Raw genomic sequence first — 20,275 nt, 5'->3', positions numbered from 1 at the left:
TTAACGATACTATATCACATCCAACAGCTGATATCATAGATGTCGAACATCTATCATCTATTTTTTTTTATAAAAAAGGGTATAACTCTATTTATAGTTACACATGGTTTAATTTAACCCTAATACATATATATACATGTGTGTGCACACACACACACACATATATATATATATATATATACACACTTGCACACACGCGCGCGCGCGCGCGCACACATATATATATATATAGGATATGTATGTATGTATGTGTTTATATATATATATATATATATATATATATATATATATATATATATATATATATATATAGGATATGTGTGTATGTATGTATGTATGTATATATATATATATATATATATATATATATATATATATATATAGGATATGTATGTATGTGTGTGTGTGTGTGTGTGTGTGTATATATATATATATATATATATGCATAGAGTTTTGTGTGTGTGTGCATGTACATTCATGCGTTTGTGCCTGTACGTGCACCCAACACACAAGGGAGTTATAAACAGGATTTTTTTTAATACATAAGCAAGATTTTAAATAATGCATTATCCTAATATAATGGCCCCCATCAAAATTGTTATGGGCCATTATTGAGTTATAAGCAAGGTTTTAAATATTTTCCAATAATTAGCGAACTAGCGAAGACCCATTAACAAGAATAAACCCCCTCTTATTTTCTACCCATATGATTTCTGTTCCTAATAATAACGAGGAGAACAAAGAAGATTCCCCTCTGACAAACTCTCTTCCCCTATTTCATCAACCAAACAAACCCTGCTGCCTGACAAGTCTATTTCTAGAGCAAATTCTATCCAATATAAAGATCTCTTTCAAAGGTAATATGGTAAAGAATTGCAGACCTATTTGAAGTTTTCATCAGAACAGAAAAAATATATGGACAACTTGTACCATTTAAAAAAATGAGCAAAAGGCCGCTGTTAATTACTTCCACAAAACCGCTTGAGCTGATAACTCACTGTTAGTGAGGAGATTAAGAGGGCCAAAAAACCCCACCCAGCGAAGGGATAAAAACATGTACAGATGGTTATCAAGACAATGTATATACACTCCCACCCTCCAACTTCCTATTCCTCTATGCTCTGAATCTCACCCATCATTATTCGGTTACTAACCACGTTAAATCCTAAAAGTGATGAACTCAACTTCTTCCCTTTCTTCCCCTTTTTCTTCCCTCCTCCCCCTTTGGCTGCTCCTTCATTTCCAGCTTCTGTATCTGCATCAACGTCCCGGATGTCTGAACTGCCGAGTTTACCATGTCCCAGACTATCCCCACTAGCGTTGTGGGCTCTTCGAGCTTGGAAGGCCATGTCAAGAACATCTGATGATAAGAACTCTTTGTACTTCAGGAACTTATCAATGAACTCATGGTTGCGATCCAACGAACCAAGGTTCTCTCTCAGGAGCATTTCAGCCTCGGACATTGATTGTTTTATGCAAAATTCCAAAAAACTTGTATCTGAGACAATCAGAAGCAGCAAGCAATAAGTACTGGTGGTCATTAATTACTCGTAGATCAAATTGAAGGAAAGCAAAAATTTAAGGACTGCAGTGAGTTCAGCAATAGTACCATTTGTCCCGGTTAGCCTAACCCACTCACCCTCACACCAGCCTCTGAAGTCCATTGCCTCTGAAAAAAGGAAAAGAGAATTTTTAGGTAAACACAGGAACCTTCCAAGGAAGACAGTCCAAGCTCATGATAAGCTTCACCGGAATGCTTGCTTGCTGAATCCCTCCTCCATTTTGCAAGTGATAGACCAGCAGCAGGCGACGATGAAAGGGAATATTCCACAGGTCTGCCACTTGATGCCTTCTGACGACTTGATGCTGCTCCAGGTGCTCCTTTCAAAGAGGTGCCTTTAACTCCCCGGCTGTTAGAATTAAGGGATGGGAAATGCGACCTGCTTACAAGAAATTAGATTATTGTTAACAGCAACATCGCAGACCTTGAAGTAAATGGGTTATACATGACACAATTTATCCCGTGTATTAAAACGATCGCATTGTATTGACACGATCTCCCACTGAATTATTAAATGATCAAAGTTTTGCTAGGAAAAAAGATAATGGACATGTTAACCTATCACTGTATGTGCTAGTAAGGTAAGTTTAAACCAAGGCTACAAATCACATTTGAGATCGAAGAGGGAATACGATATTGAATTAATTGGCAACTGAAAGTTACTTATTGCATGATATCAAAAATTAGGAGTAATTTAATTTCAATCAACGTGAAAATATGCAGGCAATAATCTCAATAGAGAAGAGAAAGGAGGAGGGAGGGGGGCAGGGGGGATATTAAAAAGGGAAGAGAGAACAGAATGGTGGAGGAAGAATGATGCAGGAAGATAAGCAAACAAGCATAGGTATGAGGTTCTCCATTTCACCATGGTATACAAGTACATTTCATGATGTGAAACAGTATCTAATATCATCCTCGCTTGAAAACCCCTCTTTCGAGAACTTGATAAATAAGGGCAAAAGAGACCATTTCAAATTTCAAAAAAATTGTCTCAGCTCTGACTCTTGAGAGAAGGAAAAGAATAATGAAGTTAGATGCCGGCCATGGACCAGTACACTGGAGCTAGGTATGTCCCGTTCTTGTGAACAGGGCCCAAACTGCCTTTTATCGCACCGAGCCTAGATGTACTGATTTCACAATGTTGGATACCCTTCTTTTTTTTCTTTCTTTCTTTCTTCCCTTTTTTTTGTGGTTCATTTGAACCAAGGCATACCAGCCTTGTACTGAGATATGTGCAGTACCAGCCAACAACAGGTACAAGTCCATACCTCAATTTTTTGGACCACTAGCAAGAACCAATCTTTTGTTCAAACAGACAAAGCAAAATCAACATATTTACAATATTTACAGGGTGCCAAAAGCTGAAGTATGCTGATCAGTTCATCATCATGCTATTTCAGAAAGAAAGTTTGTCTGCAAAAAAACTACGATGCAGGACTGTATATGGCCATTTTCATTAGGGCAACTGCACCAGCAGCAAAACTAACATATATCAGGTTGCATGGATGCCTCACTGAGGTGATAGATACAGATAGAATACAACATATAGTCTAGAGCCAAATATGAAAATGAATGAGAAGGATGCATGGAGCAAGACCAAGTACGAATACTTGAGCAGCAATAAGGGACTTTGTGGCATAAGAGGAAAAGGCTGAGCTGAGAAGGAAGTAGAGCCCCAATGTCAAACTAAGCATAGTCATCTCAACATTCATATATACCCTTATTTTACAACATCCACCTGAGCATAATCATCTCTATGTGTTCATGCTCATTTGCCCCCTCTATGCCCAACATTCAGGTTCATCAAAATTTGTCAAGTAGCTCTCATAGAAGATATTAATCATCTTATAGGTAGTCCAAGATAGAAGATATCCTCCTATATCTCTAAGCTGTTGGTATATTGAAACCATAATAAGCATGAGGGTGTCCAACCAAAGCACATAATTCAAGATGAAGACAGTGAGCGAGAAAATCATAGCATACTCCCAAGTGTTCAGAAAGATGCATGAAAGGTCACACGATAAACAAATTAACAACATGTGAAATGAACCGATTGTGCAAACACCACCACTTTTTCAAAGAAAAAAAAATGCTAAGAATGATGAGGTGAATATTTAATGAGACTATTTCAAGTAAACATGCTAATGATAAAAGGCAGAAAGCTGAGTGCCCATATTCAGAAGGATGAATAGTAAGCATTGTCAAACTCAAGAAAAAAAAAAGCATAGTGTGATGTAAATTTATTGCTAGCTCCTATATGCATAAATCACAAAGCATGGTTTTTCATGGTTCAACCTCAATCATAAACTATTCTGATGATATGGAGATAAAAAGATTATACAATCATATTAACGATTAAAGTCACCAATGTTTGATTTCCTCTATGCCAAGTATGATTCATTTAATCATTCAATGTTAATTTAGTAACATAATAGAACTTTATTTTTTTAAAAACCTTAGATCATAGAATTAGGATACTAACAAATTTCACCATGAAATAGGTTGCGGTTATGAATGTAAACGGAGAACAGCCAAAAAAAAATGTAAATGACTGCTCTCATAGGACAAACAGAAACTATGAGCCATCAAACAGAAATGTGAAACACTGCAGAAAGGATGTCAAATATCTAAGCTGGCATAAGATTTTAAAATGGTCAAAAATATAGTGCTATGGAAAACATCATGTTCTGATTAATGCGCAAAACAAATTAATGAACTTTTAAAGTAATGCTAAGCACATACTGCTTTGTTCCCTGTTTTGCTAGTTCAAGAGGACCCCAAAATAGATCATCTTCGGTTCCAGATTTTGATTGAGTGGAAACATGCGAAGTGGTTTGGGTGGGCGATGCAGCCTTGGAAGGAGACGATCCAGGAACTGGCCAAGATGATCCACTTCCACGACTACTGCGGTTTGATTGGACTTTTGCAGGAGTTGGTATTGGAGTTTGCTGCTGGACAGACACTGAAATATTTTGCTGTTCCCTCTGAATCTCTCTTAATGATGTGGCTTTCTGAGTTCTACCAGAATCTGTATGCCATGCTGGAGCAGGTGTGGAGTTTGCTTGATCCCCCTTCCAAAGAACATAATCTCCTAAAGATGGACCTGCAGGTGGAGTGGGTAATGTCTCTCTCTCTTGCTGTGCTTGTCGAGTACTTCTGCCCTTTTCGGAAGGAATCAAGGGACCAGAAAGATCGGCTGAACCAACTGGTGATGGGGCCTTAATCCCAGCACCTTTGGCTTTGGACGCCTTTTTACGGCTTTTCTTAGTGTCCTTTGCCTCAACAAAATCATCATCATCAACAGCTGATGCGTCAAATTGGACACCCACTGGTGAAGGAGGCCAGGATGAACCTTTAATATTACTACCATGATCTTTATCTAGTTCATTTGAGTTGGCCAAAACTTCGTCAGCCAATAAATCATGCAACTGGCTCTTCCTGCTCTTGAAGTTCAATGTTCTTTCTGAGTTCCCCAAATCAAATGGATTGGTACCACCTGGAACAGTATCTTTACTGGATTTACGCTCCAAATTGGAAACAATTCCAGTCCAGGGGGTTTGTAATGGACTGCTTGCAGGGATGACCTTTGCAGCACTTTCAGAAGTCATTGTTTCTCTTTGTGCCCTTAGCTGTTCCTCCTGTTGAATTTCTAACAATGATTTGGCCTTGAGCCCTGAAGCAGGTTTCCAGGCCCGATGACTAGAAGTTGTCTGTGCATTGAATGTCAATGTTCCTTCTCCCTGTTCAGCTTCCACTGATTCATTGGCTAAAATATTTTTCGAAGATAAACGCTGAGATCTTTGAGAATCCAGAGGTTCATTGGGAGATACAGCAGAACTTTCTCTTCCTGTTCCCAATGAAGTCCCACAAAGAGATTCTTCTGCATCTGCTTGCCCCTTTGATTTAGTTCCACCAGCATTTGAACCTTCAGTTTCAGAATCTAGATTTGACCACTGGCGAGGAATTGTCTTCGATGATCCCTTCCCAACTTCTGAAGATGATTGTGCCTTTGAATTCTTTTGCTTTTTTGATTTTTTCTCTGAAGCTCTCTTTACCTCCTGTATTTCTACATTTTTTGCTTCTTTTGTTAATGGTGATTCAGTATGGCATTCAGGAACATTTTCTGAAGAAAGATTCATAACATTAACTTGATCAGAGATAGAGACCACAAAATCAGATGATTTTGGACCATTCTGTGAAGATTCAAGACTGCTCACTACTCCAGAACTAGCTGATATCATGACTTCAGTAGTTTGAGACACTGATAGTGGTTCATTTACTGTTCTATTTTCATCCAGGCTATGATCATTCTTCTGCAGAACAAAAGCCACTTTTTCACCCTTCTCTGTGGCCTCTGATAAAGGTAAACTATCTGCCATTACTGGTGTTGCTGCAGAATCAGAGCTAGGAATATTCTCATTCTCCCGTGAAAGAGAAGCATCCCATTCTTTTGAATTTACCGTATGGTCAAATATCTGATGAGGCAAGTGTAGAGGAGAAGGCCCAGAACTCACCAAGCAACTTTCTTCCTGGGTACTTGGAAGATAGGATGGTTGTCCATCATGCAAATTATGGACCAGCATCTGCTTATTGCCATGAAGCACCTCAAGTGCTCTTAGATGCCCAAGATGATCAATAGGAGTATTGTTGCCTGGTGGAATAGCATCATGTGCTTGTCCATAAGAAACATCACAAAAATGTTGATGAGAATGATGCCCAGAAAGGACTTGGGAAAGCAGATGTTGCTGTTGCTGCAGCAATAGCTGCTGCTGCTGCTCTTGTTTCTGCTGCTGTTTGACCAGTAACAACTTATCCAGAAGAGCCAGTTGAGTGGGAACAGGGGCCTGAGGAGGCAACTGAAGTTGTGACAATCGATACTGTTGTTGCAGTAAATTTAGTAGCTGTGGATCTTGAGACAACTCAGAAGAAAGCACTTTATCAGGTGGAACCAAGCCAGAAGAATGATCACCAGGTTGGGTGCATAAATGAGACAAAGGTGGCTGATTTAGGGGTTGCAACATCTGCTGTTGAAGTCCAAACCCAATCCGGGAAGAAAGATGCTGATTCTGGTGCATGTCTGGCATATCTTGGGAGATCTCCATGCCTCCATGAATGGTATGACCCAGAGATCGTGCATCAGGAAAGTTCGACCACGAAGGTACTCCAGAATTAACAGCTGGCGATGGAGATTTATCTCCTGCAGCATGAAGGATAGACAACAAGTCCACATGCTGAGGAGATTGTAAAATTTGATGAGAATTGTCTCCCATTGGCGGCAGCAGTTTTGATGGTGGTTTAGAAGGATCTGAGATCCTATCCAACTTTGGCACCATAGATGAGACATCGCTCCCAGACCAATACGGAAGAGTATTGGGTAATGACCTCTGCCTGTCCAATAAACTTCTCTGGGCCAAGAGGTAATTCACATCACTCCCAATTTCTCCTCCCGCTGAGGACAAATTCCCAGAAGTACTCCTTCCATAGTCATGCATACCTGCGTGGCATTAAAATAAAATGAGGATAAATTGATGTAAAATCTAGAATATGTGATAAGGTTCAAGAAAATAGTATAATGACCAACATGAAGCAAGAATCATTCTTTTAAGAATCACCAACCAACATATGTGATAAGGTTTGTTTATCTTCATATATCTTTTAAATGAATTTTGGTGACATAACGAACCTCCAGGGAAAGAAAAATTTTCCAATGGAGAACTGCTCATGCTACCAGACATGAGTGACTCTAAAAACCGACTCTGTGCTTCAGTTGCAGTATCATGCATGTTCCTTTGCCCATTCTTAAGAAACTCAAGCTCATCCAAACCTGCATGAATGTTACTAGGACTGACAAGTTTTTCCCTCAGAAAAGCCTCAGCTGCATGGCTCTGCTTGGCTACACCAAACCCAGGTGGAGGCCTCGCCTTTGCTCGTAGGTGTGGCATAGCATCTCCAAGTAATGAGAAAGGAGCATCAGGTGGAGCACTTGCAAGCCGAACCTGCAAGTCAATGCCAAAATATCCAGCCTCAAACCACCCAATCAGATCACTTCCAGAAAAAGGACCTTGAATTCGACCTTGCGGATCTTTGTAATAGAGCAATAGATCTTCTGGAGCAGTATGTGGCTGCAACTTTCTAGCAGTTAACATATCCCTAGAAACAAAAGGATCTTCCTGACCAAGCATAACATTGACTTTACTTTCTCGGTCCAAGACTTCATATGACTGCCTGCTAATCTTGGAGTCACTTTTCATTTCTGAATCAAAACCAAGTACCTCGATGTTTTCCAAGCAAGTTTCATCCCTGTAGAAAGATGGGGTAACAGATGTACTATGCTTATGCTCAGATCCCATATCTTTATGGTGATGGGAACTGCTCAAATCAGATGTTCTTGATCCAACTTCAGTAGAAAAATCCTTCCAATCATGACTTGATCTGTGAGTGTGGTCTCCAAATGATTGGGATCTGTGAGGGACAACATGATGTAATGAAGAGCTTTCCATCCTGGTCACTTCTCTATTGGTAGCCACCTCATCTGCCTTTGGAATATTAATTACCGAATCTGAAAAGTGAACAGCCATGAAAATTTGAAAAGAGTTTGTTGTGACATAAAACCAACAAAGCATGAGATGTTGTGAAGTAATATATCGAAATTAAGGAGTGAAAAGACAGAACAAAAAAAAGATGCAAGAGGATATAATGGAAGAATACTCTTAAAAAAGTTGACAGGATAGCCAAATAGAGAAAACACATCTTGCTGTGTCATAGAGTCATTTTCAAGTGAGATGAAAAGAATAATTTGCAAAGAACAGATGCCGAAGTGACGGATGTGGTACAAGTTATATAACCAATATTCTAATTATCCTTGCATAAACAAACTTTTGAACATTATTTGATGCTAAGGACACTTGATTTTCAAACTGAAGCACCATATGTAACTTAGATGTTGGACCCAAAGCATGACAGACTTCAAGATAATATGATAATTAGAATAAAAGCACAGAGTTATATCCAAATAATTAACATGTTAAAAGTTCATAAGGTAAATTTGGGATTGCACACCTTCAGTCTGCCATGTATTCTCTAGGTTGTCAAAATCGACACTCGGGCACCTAGGCAGGCCAGACCATGTTGGCAGTGGCAGCCTAGCATTAATTTATTGAAACATATACACATTCTATTTTTCTAGTTTACATTTTTTCACTCTTCAAATGAACTGGAATATAAAATAAGATAAAATAATTTATCATTTCCTCATGCGCATCCACCCCTTGCTCGACCCTACAGATGCCACCTTCTCCTAACACTAGGGCAAGAAACAGCTCTTCCCAGCCAACTGCCAGCAAGTCCACCTCCATGCCTCAAACAGGAGGCCCTCCAGCAGCTCTCCAGTAAACAACCAACAACCACTCCTCTCCAGTAATCTGTCAGCAACTGTCAAACTGCCCAAAGACCCCATAAAGGGTGTTTTCCTTTGTTTGGTTTTCGTCATACTTCCACTTCTTCCCTTTTGTTCTTTTTTTCTCTCTTTTCTTCTCCTCTTATTCATCTTTTTTGGCTCCTTTGAAATATCCTTCTTTTTCTTCTTCTATATCTCCCTTATCTTCTTGTTTGCAAAACCCTTTCTTTTTTCCTTCTCTTATTCCTCTTATTGTTCCCCTTTTCTTCAACTTTTCATCTTCTTTACCTTGTTTTTGTATCTTTTCTATGTTTTCTTCCTGCTTTTTTCTTTTTATTCTTTTTCCCTTTATCTATTTATCTGTTTTCCTCAGCTTGCAATCTTTGGTATAAGAATATGCAATTTAATCTTATGACTTGGGACCCTCACTTCTCTCCCCCCACTTTGCATGCTTGTCAAGTCTGCCTTTTGGGTTCCTTAACAATTTGCTTTTATTCTCACTTATTGCTCTTGTATTTGACTTGGCAGATTGATATGGAATGGAAACATGCATCGGTTTCAACTAGCATATGCTCCAATTAGGCTAATAATGGTTTATTTTCGGTTATTTATATTACGATTTGGGGAAAGATAAGGTCCATTGTGTTGTTTTTGACTTTTATGATTTTTTTCCTTTTAAAAATGTGTCGCCTAAGTCGCTAGGCAGTCCATGTAGGAGCTTAGGCAGTGCCTAGGCGGTTCAAGGTCCCCGCCAACTAGGATTGTCTCGCCACCTTGACAGTTTCCTCCTTTACTAATAGAGGTTCTTGCCTGAGGCCGCCTTTGGATCAGGTCCATGTTGATGGAACTGTTTTTCATACTATGGTCTCCCAAAATGTACACCTTTGCTATTATCAGAGTTCACTATTTTATAATCATCCCCAGCAGTTGGCAAATCTTCTCTACTCCCCGTAAACACTACCCCACACCCCACCCCACCCCACCCCCACCCCCCACAAAAAAAAAGAGAGAAAAAGAAAAGCGATAAGGTAAACAATGAAACCACCAAAATAAGAGCATAAATGAAAGCTAAATGGCACCTAATTTAGTTTGTTTAGAAGGGACAGCATCCGAAGAATTCCTTCCAACAGAGCCATCTTTAGAGACCTGGGGCAGTCCACTGCTTATAATATCCCCTTTATCGATTCCTTTCAAAATGACCTATACAAAAAGTTACAAAGTAAGATGATGCATGTGACACAGGAGATAGCTTAGTGAAAGAACAGTAAAATTTATTACTGATTCTTCAGGAGTAGGAGCAGAAAGTGCCAGAGGCTCCAATGGTTCTTCCTGTGTCAGAGACTGAACTTCAATAAATCCATCTAATGACATTTTAAAGTTTTTCGCATCAGTCATCCTGTATATGTCAAGCAGTTTCATTCTACTATATCTCAGAGTATAGGAATCTCCAGATGCACCATCAGACTTGTCAGAAACAGTAACTAAATGATATGGACGTGAAGCACCACTACTTAGAGTGCTCGTACTAGAGTTAAACCTCCCACGACCAGCAGGGGAGACTGGAATCCCATTTTCCACTCTCCCTCTACCATAACCAAAAATAGAGGATGGTTTGTTTGGTGTCGGAGATTGATGATGAGAAGGCTCTCCTCTTCCACGACTGATGGAATAGTTAGACCTCCACGAACGAGAATAATGTTCCTCTCTCTCTGTATCCTTTCCATGATTGTTTATATCCTTTCCATGACTAGCATGATGAGGCAATCCTTTGTCACGAGATCCCTCAACGTCTTTGCTAGAATCTGACCACTTTTCACGCCAACTTTCTGACTCCTTATCATCAGGTCCCCAGCGTGTGTTCCATTTGCTCTCACGACGTGGATCATAATTGCCTTCCCTATTGCCCAAATCATTCCACCGCTCAGATGGGGGACGGCGTGCTTCCACAGAATGCCTAGCTGAATTGTCTGACCAGCGTTCGATCCTGCGATTATCACCAAGTTCCTTATCTCCCTCCCTCCAACGATCGCGGCGAATAGCAGAGTTTGTTTCCCTTTCTTCATCACGCCAGCGATCACGACGTCCAGTTTCTGCATCATGCAAAGAAGGCCTGAAGACATCTCTTTTTTTTCCAGCATTATGGAGGTCTTCACCATTTCCTGGTGCCTTCACAGCATCTGGGTGATTACCTTGATGAGGGCTAAATTCCTGGAAGCATCAAAATTGTCATATTACAAATTATACTAGCATGAACAGGGAAACAACAGGCATGTTTGGTCTTGCTTAAAAAAGTGCTTTGGGACTCTTATAGCAAAAAAGATTTTTCTAAAAATAATAAGTGTCCGGTAACATTATATAAAAAGTGCTTCTACAAAAAGACAGAGCAAAAAGGTGCTCTTAGGAGAAGCTAGAAAACATAGCTTCTGGCTTCCCCTTCTCTTTTTATAAAGCAAAGGCAACGCCAAACACCCTCAAAGCAGGCATTCTGATCTGAACTAAAGGCACTGAGGAGGAAAAAACACCAATCATGATGGAATGAGAATGTGACATATGCAAGATCTCTTGTTGAAGTCTCCTGCAAGACCAGACGAAGGAAAAAAAGGGATTCAGTGAGATATTTTACCCGAGACAATACTCCAAGCTTATTATCCCCAGGCTTTGGTAGAAGCCATTGCGGAGAAAGAGGTATAGGGTTGTCAGATCCTTGCATGTCTGCAAAAGACAAAGAAGATCATGATGGAAAGACAAACACTAATGAATTTTAAAAGACAAACAACATAACATAGATGGCAACATGAATTCATGATTATTAAAATGGTAAAAAGGCACAGAAATTCATGAGCCTGTTATGCACATTGGTACATGATGCATGTGATTCTGATTGTTAAAACTATCAATTTATATCATTTTCAGCATACCATATCTTACTAAATAGCATATTCACATGCTATGTGAGATGGCATAAACTCTTTTAAATCTACACAATAGAAAACTGCTCATAGTTGATTATTGCATCATTGAAACACATTCAGTATTGTCTCCTCCAACTATTAGTCTCACTATTCTAAGATCCCCTTTTTTTTAGATCAAAACTTATCGCCAACCAGACACCACCAAAATAGTATTGATTTCTCTAGCACAGGGATTTGCTGTGACTGTCTCTGATAGTTACCCAATGCTAATCCACCGGCAGCTATGGAAAAAACTGAGTTTCTGCAATCATTTTTAGGTTCTTACTTAGATTCTGAATTAGGTACTGATCTGATGTAAGTCACCTGATAACCACCAAAGCTCCATAGTTTGACGCATTTTTCCTTCGCTAGTGCTCAACAACTAACTATAATATGTAGTTTCTCCCATCCTCCAGTGACCAATCAATATCAGTCTACTTCAATCCACATTTGTTTGATATTTGCAATTAAAATGCTACATATTAGGGCAATGGCTTACTCTAGTCGTATGTCAAATGCTTTATGGTTTGCTGAAGCTGGTGATAAGATCGCATCATTTATAGAATGTAAACATTTAAAGGTAAAGGATTAACAAAGTGTCAGCATCAGCAGTGTTTGTGCACATCAGCAACATCAAACAAATTTCTGCAAAAACATGAACTTTATAATCTGGCATTGATAATTAGTATATACTGAAGAACCAATAAAGATAAATAGATAAATAAAGTTCAACGAATAACCAACACAGCCTCAGGCCAAGAAAATTGACGGCAAGGCCTGCTATAGTGCTAGTAGTATGCATAACAATGCATATGCAAAGTACTGGGATTAAAACAGTTTGCAGCTGTGTATTACAAAAGACTCACTCTACAAATTTCTTTTCAACTCCTCTAAGAATCAAACATGATGGTAAAGTCCAACAAAGTTGATGCACCACCAAGATGTTCTCGCAAATCATGAATTTTATAATCAGGGATAGAGTAACAATTTTCATACCCAGTCCAAGCTGACTTTACCACTCATTTTTCCTCCTCTCACATCACTACCATCATTAAAACATCGGTCCATCTGTATATCTCTAACAAAACAATATTCGCACAACCGAGCTCTAAAAAAACAAGGGTCAAAGAATGACAAAATCTACATCCATGATGCTATGAATTTAAGCTATTTATTTATTGTAGCACAATTAATTTTCAACATAACAGACCATAAGCAATTGTATCAATACATTTTGAAGAAAATATTTATTCCTAAGTTAAAACCCCCTTCTCAATTTGTAGCTTGCATTTGTTCCACCTCATTCATTGACAGTCCTATTCACCCGCCCGCTCCCTCGTCCCAACAACGCCCATGTGCATGCACCCACATACCCAGACAAACATACAACCATTGAAAGTTCTAGGCTTTGCTATAATCTTTATGATTTGTGCTTGAATTAGCATATGGCAATTTGGCATGTTGGCAAGGAACCACTGCCAAGTTGTAGAGAAGGCATCCATATATATAGATCCACTTAGAATGCTGATGTAACAAAAGCATTTCACATAAATGACCCTCGGAAGTTCTTATGAATGGAACAACAAACTCCTGCAAGGAAAATCGTCCTAATTCTATTGTCACCCTTTATCCACCCAAAAGAAGAGACAACAGAAAAGAACTTATAAAATCAGGGTAAACCATACTCCTATATTTAAAGCTACAAATTTCCACCTTTCAGCTCATTTCTCATTACATCTAAGTTTACCAATCATTTCCGCCCTCTTACAAATATTTGAATTTTTATTTAATTTCCATCAATCGTCCATTAATAGGTAAGAGAATGATGAAAGGAAATACATGACCTCTAGGCACCATTTCTTAACATTCAAGCAGACTTCAAACAGTCCGGTGGTTCTTAATGATGCATTTGGAGATTCACAGATCAGGAAACCTAAATGCTAGGATCCATGGAGAGATAGGTTACCCAAAAAAAAATGACACCAATCTCCTAATCCACAAGATGTTTCCAGGTAAAAATTATACAGCATAAGAAGCCATTTGAAACTTGGTTGCCAGAATTGGGAGCGGGTGCGGAAGTGAGAGTGCATGTGGGAAGTGGATACTTCAGAAAGACTTTTAATAAGAAAGCTTAAAATGTTGGTATGAGTTCGAGATTCTGGAAATATTCCGGCATATTATCATAGAAAGAAGATTCTGGCCACTAAGATTTGAAAATATTGAAGTTCTCGACTATGTAAGTGGGATAAAACATTCATAAAAAATTTGAGAACTTTTGTAAAAGCAATAAGCCTAAAGATATTCATGTAGTAAGACAGCAGCACCCTTCAAGATAAAAAAGACACATCAGCATTACAAAGCTACCAGCACTGGATAAACATTCTTGTTTCTGCAAGACGATGGATTCCTATATGTTTCAAGTAGTGAACTTGCAGCTAAGAAAAATCCACTAGATTGTTAATGATCATCAAACAGAGTAACAACAAATCTAGGAACTTATCTTTATATTCGTATCTTTTAAGACAACAACCAGGGTTTAGCCCCACAGTTTAAATACCCTCCTCATGGAGGTGATCTAAGTCTCATGATGTGCCTCTAATATTTCAAATTATGTGGGTGTAAATAATATGTGAGAAAAATACACAACGAGACAATGGTGCTCAAGATGGAATTCTCCCTGCAAAATCAGGAAGGCTATGGATTATGGGAAAATTACAAGGATGAAAATGGTTATCAAGACTAAGCAGGATGGTTATGGGATGGCCAGAATACCTGTTGGACCTACTCTCAACTGTTTGGCCTATATGCCAAGGCAAGTGCTAAGCAGGGCCTTGGCACATCTATCCTGATATAGCTCAGCCTGACTGTGGACATCACATCACCACACATACACACACCACACAAAAATTTATAAAAAGAAAAAACGATAACTGAAAACTGAAACTCTTGCATGATTTAGCATTCTAAACTTAAGACTATTTGATGCAAATCATAGACAGGCAGAAATTTTGAAGTAATTTATCTCCGACAATAGGTGTTGAGATAATGTGGTAGTAAAATATAAAAGTAGATGAAAGTATCAAGAACCGACAACTTGAGCAAGTACAGTTGCCAATATTATTATCCAGGATACGATGCATTTTGGCTAAAGTATTACTAGCCTAAGAAATTCTATGACATCTAGCTTAAACAAAGTCTCATCAATAATAATCCCAAAAAACGTGTCAGCATCCTTTTGAAGTCATGGGACATTGAAAAAGCCATATTACAGATTTCCAAGACATCTAAGTCATCCAAGATAGTCAGTCGCTGGGTTGATCAGAAAACACTCAGGCACGTAGCGTTATATATTAACTGATTGCGTGATCCTCCATTACCAAGACTCGTCAAAACATTTTCAACCAGAAAGACCTTATAAAACTTGGCAATTTGTTGAAGCACAGGGAAACAGCTTCCAACTGCATCTTTTTTTCCCCTAAATCACTAACATCACTAGTATGTGTCAAAACCCTAAACAAGACCGATTTCATTCAATACGTAACCTTATTACAAAATCCAATAAAGTACAGTGCGGTTCACTAAGCGGTGCAAAAAAAAAAAAAAATACAGCTCAAATGTTATAAGGAACGGCATCAGGAAATTTTGCATGTAAATGGAAACACGTGAACTGATTACCAGTGTTCAGATCAGTAAAGCTAACAAAATTCCATGCTTTCTTCTTCGAGAGGAACTTCAAAATCTAAGCTACCAACTCAACCAGGAAGCACAGATTATGTAAAGATTTCCAACATAGACGTTTTAAAAAGAAAAATTTAAGACAAAATACGTCAAAAGCAGGTAGATTTTTTCCCCACGGCGGCAACAACAAAAATAACTCCTTAGAAATATAAAACGAAAAAACCAATACAAAACAGCCAAAAAGTGGCAAAAAAAAAAAAAAAAACTACAACTAAAACGAAAAGGCTCATCGCAGGGCAAGAAGTACAAGATGGCGTCCGAACCCCAATCAACCAAAGGGGGAAAAGAGCACTCGAATCGACATCGAAAAACCTCGAGATACGAGCTAGGGTTTTATGTCCAAAGGGAGAGATCAAAAAACCAAAGGAGGCGGCGGATTGGGGGGTGAGGCGGAGAAGGGGGAAAAAAACCTTTAGGGCTTTGATGCGGCGGAGGCTCCACGGCGAGTCCGTGGCGGGAGTCGGCATTGTTCCGGTCGGCCATCGGCGGCAGCAAGGCGGCAGGGCTCGGAGGCGGAAGGAAACCCTTGACAACTCGCTCTCTCCCTCTTCTCGGTGACTGATTACTCGGAGTCGGGGGGCCGGTGCGGGGGAAAGAGAGCGGTGGAAATATGGGCGGATTAAAAACCGGATGAGCATCATGAGATTAGGGAAACCCCTGCTTCGCCCCGCGGCTTGCGTTAGCCCATCCGGTCGGAATCTTCACCGCTGAAACTGTCCCTACGGCTCCCATTCGTGTCCCACGGTATTGGTCAACCCATCCTATCCGTCCATCTCCACATGGGCGCGCTCAACGGACGGGGAATATCAACCAATATGACGACGTTCTAAGCCGTAAACGTGCGCCGGTCGAGCTTTTCTAACTCCAACCGGTCTCCTATCGGAATAAGTGCATATATAAACCCACCAAACAATAGCCCCGGAAAAGAACTCATGCACATTATTTCGGTGTTCTATATGTAGGGCCCATAATGGGGTTCTCATGCGGTTTTCTTACGGCTTAAAAAAACTAATCAACCATACCGAGAGAACGGGCTGTGAGCAGGCGTTCTAAGTGTAGGCTCACCTCCAAGTCTTGCAAAAGACCACAAAACTCTGTTGAAATATCTCTCGGGGATAGAATTATCGAGCTTTTGATGCAGGCGAGACGAGATTGGACCGTTTGGTGGCATTTGGTGACCGAAATTACGTCACTAGAAAATTTTAAATTACTTATAATTTTTATTTTAAGATAATTTAATTTTTAATTATTTAAAATAATGATGTTTGTTATGCTATATTTTAATGACTAAGAATTTTCAGATATCCACAAGTAACATATTCTGTATTCTATAGAAATCCAAGATCACCTAACATATAATTCCAAAATTATCTCTAATATATTTTATGAAAATATATTTATTAGTCCTATACATTATTAATCCTATAAAGATATATTAATTACTATTATAGAATTAATATTTTTATTTGTACTTGTAATAAATTGTTTTTTAATCCTAATAATTAATTTGATTAGAAAATAAGGTAAATAGAAGTAATATATTAAATACTTTTATTATATAAATAAAATTATAATAATACGATTAATAATATATTATAATATAATATATTATAAATATAATATACATAATAATAATAATATAATATTGATATAGTATATTAATGGTATATTGATATATCTATTTTTTTGCTGAACTAGAAGGCATTTTTGTCCTCTATTTTCAGCCCAAGATCGCTGCTCTAGGATGATCTAGAATTTTCGATATCAAGAATGGGCATTCTATCCCTAAGTTGGATGGTGATTTAAGTGGTAAGAGTGATTTGGGATCACTGCCACGTAGGATCATCATAATACTACCAAATATGGTAGTTTCATCGTCTCTATTTTAAGTACTTTTATCTTAGGATGATCGCTCCATGATCAATGCCCTTTTAACAGTAGTAAATTAAATTGAATGGTGAGACGGTCAGAGAGAAGAGGGGGAATCCTGGTTTGATTACTGGATATTTTGGAACCGGAGCGGGACACTGGACTTGGGTGGTGGCTTGGGGACCTAAAAAAGTCCTTGAATGCTTCGATTCCAAGCAAACGTGTCTTGCGGCGACGAGACCCGGCATGGGAGACATGGAGCCAAAATGATTTGAATGTAGCTAAGAAAAGCAAAAGGGAAAGGGAGCAGAAACAGAGGGCATGCAAACCTTTATGGATGCCTCAAGGGGAGTGTTTGTGGTCAGAGCTGCTCTTCCATGACAATTTGTCAAGCATTGTAGGTTAATCTAAGTGTTATTGGATTTGATCAAGATGAACCAGGTTTAATCTATCGTAATCATAGCATCCAGTTAGGTTCTTTTTGTTCTCAAAGACGGGCGCTTAGGATACAGCTACGTGAAAACTTTTAATCTTCTAATCCACTGACCTATCGGAAAGGATGATCGGGCAGATCAATTAGTGCAACTCTACCTTTCTTAGTTTGAGAGCTACGTCCGCTTGCTTACCCTTCCATTAATCTAATTATACTAATAGTCCGAAAAAGTATAGATTCTCTCCAGTTTGGCGTTTGAAGCTGGAGAACCGATCTTATTCTTGTATCATTATTGCTATGCAATAGCCCATCATTCGGCAGGGTCCACACGGCATATGGGACAATGTGTTGTGCAAAACATCCCAGATATGGACAAGTATGATGGTAGTTGGCTGTAGGCCTAGACTGCGCCAGTTCAGATTTTGCAGAGAGGATTTGAAAATTAGAAATTTTTAATTGATTGCATCATGTCTTCTAAAGACACAATGAATTATCCTCGTCAAATTATTATGGTTGTAGATGAAGCACCATCCAAAGGAATAGGAGCTTGATAATATAGTCAAATACAATTTTTAATTGATTGCATCGTGTCTTCTAAAAATATTACACATCGGTTATTCGCTGGATAGATTTGGGTACTTATACAGAATTAAAAAATCCAAATACCTTACGGCTAGTCATTTTGGATGAGATTCTGGATTGTTATAATGAGTATCAAAACGGACCTGACCCATAACTTATGCGGACTAAAAAACACTGCATCACGAATTTATTGGGGTTAATCACGAGCCGATCGTACTACTTATAATTAGATATGAATCTTTAGCTTGACGAGGAGGTCAAGACTTAAACAGAGAGAGTGTGGATCTTGGATACTTATGCAGGATCAAGAAACTAAATAATACCTTTTGGCTAGTTTTTTTGGGTGAGATCTCGGCTTGTTAGCATATACTTAAATCAATATATACCAAAGACTAATCAAAGAACAAAAGGGTTTGGCATTGGGTTCGAGTGTAAGTTATTTTGGAAGGTTGCTATAGATTAGGAAATAATCCTAGAGATTTTATCTAATCGATGTCAAAATGAGTGGGAGATCTTATGTAATCAACTGACATCAAGGCAGGTCTGAAATCTTATCAAAAAGTATATTACACGGAATGTTCTTACTTTTTTATTTACAAAAACAATGAATATAGCCATATTTGTAGGAAGGCTCGAGGGATTCAACAACTATAAATAAAGAAGTCTAGCTATTGTAAAGAGTATTTTGAATTAATTAAGCTATACCATTAATTGGAAATATATATCTAGTTTCTATCAATAATCACAAGAACAAATTAGCAAGGGGAAAAAATTAAATTTTGGAAGAAAAAGGTTTAAATTTCTATCAGAAGTTTGAAAGTAATTTCAAAAGACTAAAATAATTAGATTGATATTCTTTATATATTCAGTATCATATACTACAAATCATTGAGATAATATATAGAGAGAGAGAGATAGATAGATAGATGACATAAATAAAAAATAGCACCAAATGCTCACAAATTTATTTGATATAATTAAATAAGTAGCTATAAATTATGAAATATGCAAACCTTTTTGTAGTTCATAAATGATTCAATTAGTTTGGAAATTTCTAATGAGTCATTTGACGTAAATTGGCAAATATTTAGAAAATTATTTAGCAGTTCAAAAAATGTTATAACTACTTCTATTTCATTAATTTAATTATAGTAGTAGTGAGATTATTCTTTTGTGTACATATTCCTCGTCCTTTGTATTATATTATGTACAATTATGTTTTTGATCATTTGTAATGATCTCTCTACTTTTAAATAAAAAAATGGCGTTGGTCTTGGGAAAGTGATGCATTATCTCTTGTCAAAATATTAGTTAAGATAGGCAAAAAATTCTTATTTGACCTTATTTTGATATGCTTTATTAATTTTTCTATTTGTGGCTATTATGTGCTTTGATTGCAAAATCTCTAATAGAAGTACAATTATATGGCACTCGATTATTTTAACGCTTCTTAGATACCAATGAATTCACATTATTTATGATCATTAAGTATTATCTAGGTGTTGATAGTATAGCCATTAGTGAATTTCTTTCAAGCAATGCAAGCTTTGTGAAATTATACAATATTTGCCTATGTCCCTTGATGTAGTTCTTTATTCAACATTATATCTAAATATATATATATATTTTTTGACTTCCACCGATCATTATAAAAGTTTGCTTAATATGTCATGTTCATGTAATCATGTATTAAACTTTATACAAAATAGCTTGAATAATTTGCTAAATCACTTGGATTTTGTTGC

At 38.0% G+C, this 20,275-nt stretch overlaps 1 protein-coding gene across 2 annotated transcripts; it reads right to left on the bottom strand.

The window, feature by feature from the left end:
• Positions 1 to 912: 912 nt before the first annotated feature.
• LOC103705393 (protein ESSENTIAL FOR POTEXVIRUS ACCUMULATION 1-like) lies at positions 913 to 16,720 on the bottom strand. 2 transcript variants are annotated; one of them, XM_026803989.4, is made up of 9 exons: positions 16,057 to 16,720; positions 11,581 to 11,669; positions 10,236 to 11,165; positions 10,037 to 10,157; positions 7,386 to 8,120; positions 4,304 to 7,055; positions 1,750 to 1,940; positions 1,610 to 1,669; positions 913 to 1,498 (listed from the first exon to the last, which is right to left on the bottom strand). In XM_026803989.4, exons 1-9 carry the CDS (start codon positions 16,127 to 16,129, stop codon positions 1,107 to 1,109), a joined length of 5,343 nt encoding a protein of 1,780 aa, XP_026659790.4. In that variant the 5' UTR covers positions 16,130 to 16,720; the 3' UTR covers positions 913 to 1,106. The 2 variants fall into 2 exon arrangements, with proteins under 2 accessions (XP_026659790.4, XP_026659789.4); XM_026803988.4 differs by having other exon boundaries at positions 7,245 to 8,120; positions 16,057 to 16,367.
• Between the last annotated feature and the right edge of the window lie 3,555 nt (positions 16,721 to 20,275).

This window comes from Phoenix dactylifera, chromosome 9 (genome assembly GCF_051530095.1).
Source record: "Phoenix dactylifera cultivar Ajwa chromosome 9, Ajwa_hap1_PhDact_Kaust_v1.1, whole genome shotgun sequence".
Taxonomy (NCBI): domain Eukaryota; kingdom Viridiplantae; phylum Streptophyta; class Magnoliopsida; order Arecales; family Arecaceae; genus Phoenix; species Phoenix dactylifera.
The sequence above is the reverse complement of the archived record's forward strand: the minus strand, read 5'-3'. Positions and strand labels throughout refer to the sequence as shown.

What these genes read in the sequence shown, in the direction of transcription:
- LOC103705393 (XM_026803988.4), bottom strand. Translation starts at nt 16,129, where the DNA reads ATGGCCGACCGGAACAATGCCGACTCCCGCCACGGACTCGCCGTGGAG. An exon ending in CTCCTACTCCTGAAGAATCA is followed by an intron (nt 10,158 to 10,235) that starts GTAATAAATTTT and finishes CTTTTTGTATAG; the next exon opens with GTCATTTTGAAAGGAATCGA. An exon ending in TTCTAAACAAACTAAATTAG is followed by an intron (nt 8,121 to 10,036) that starts GTGCCATTTAGC and finishes TTCACTTTTCAG; the next exon opens with ATTCGGTAATTAATATTCCA.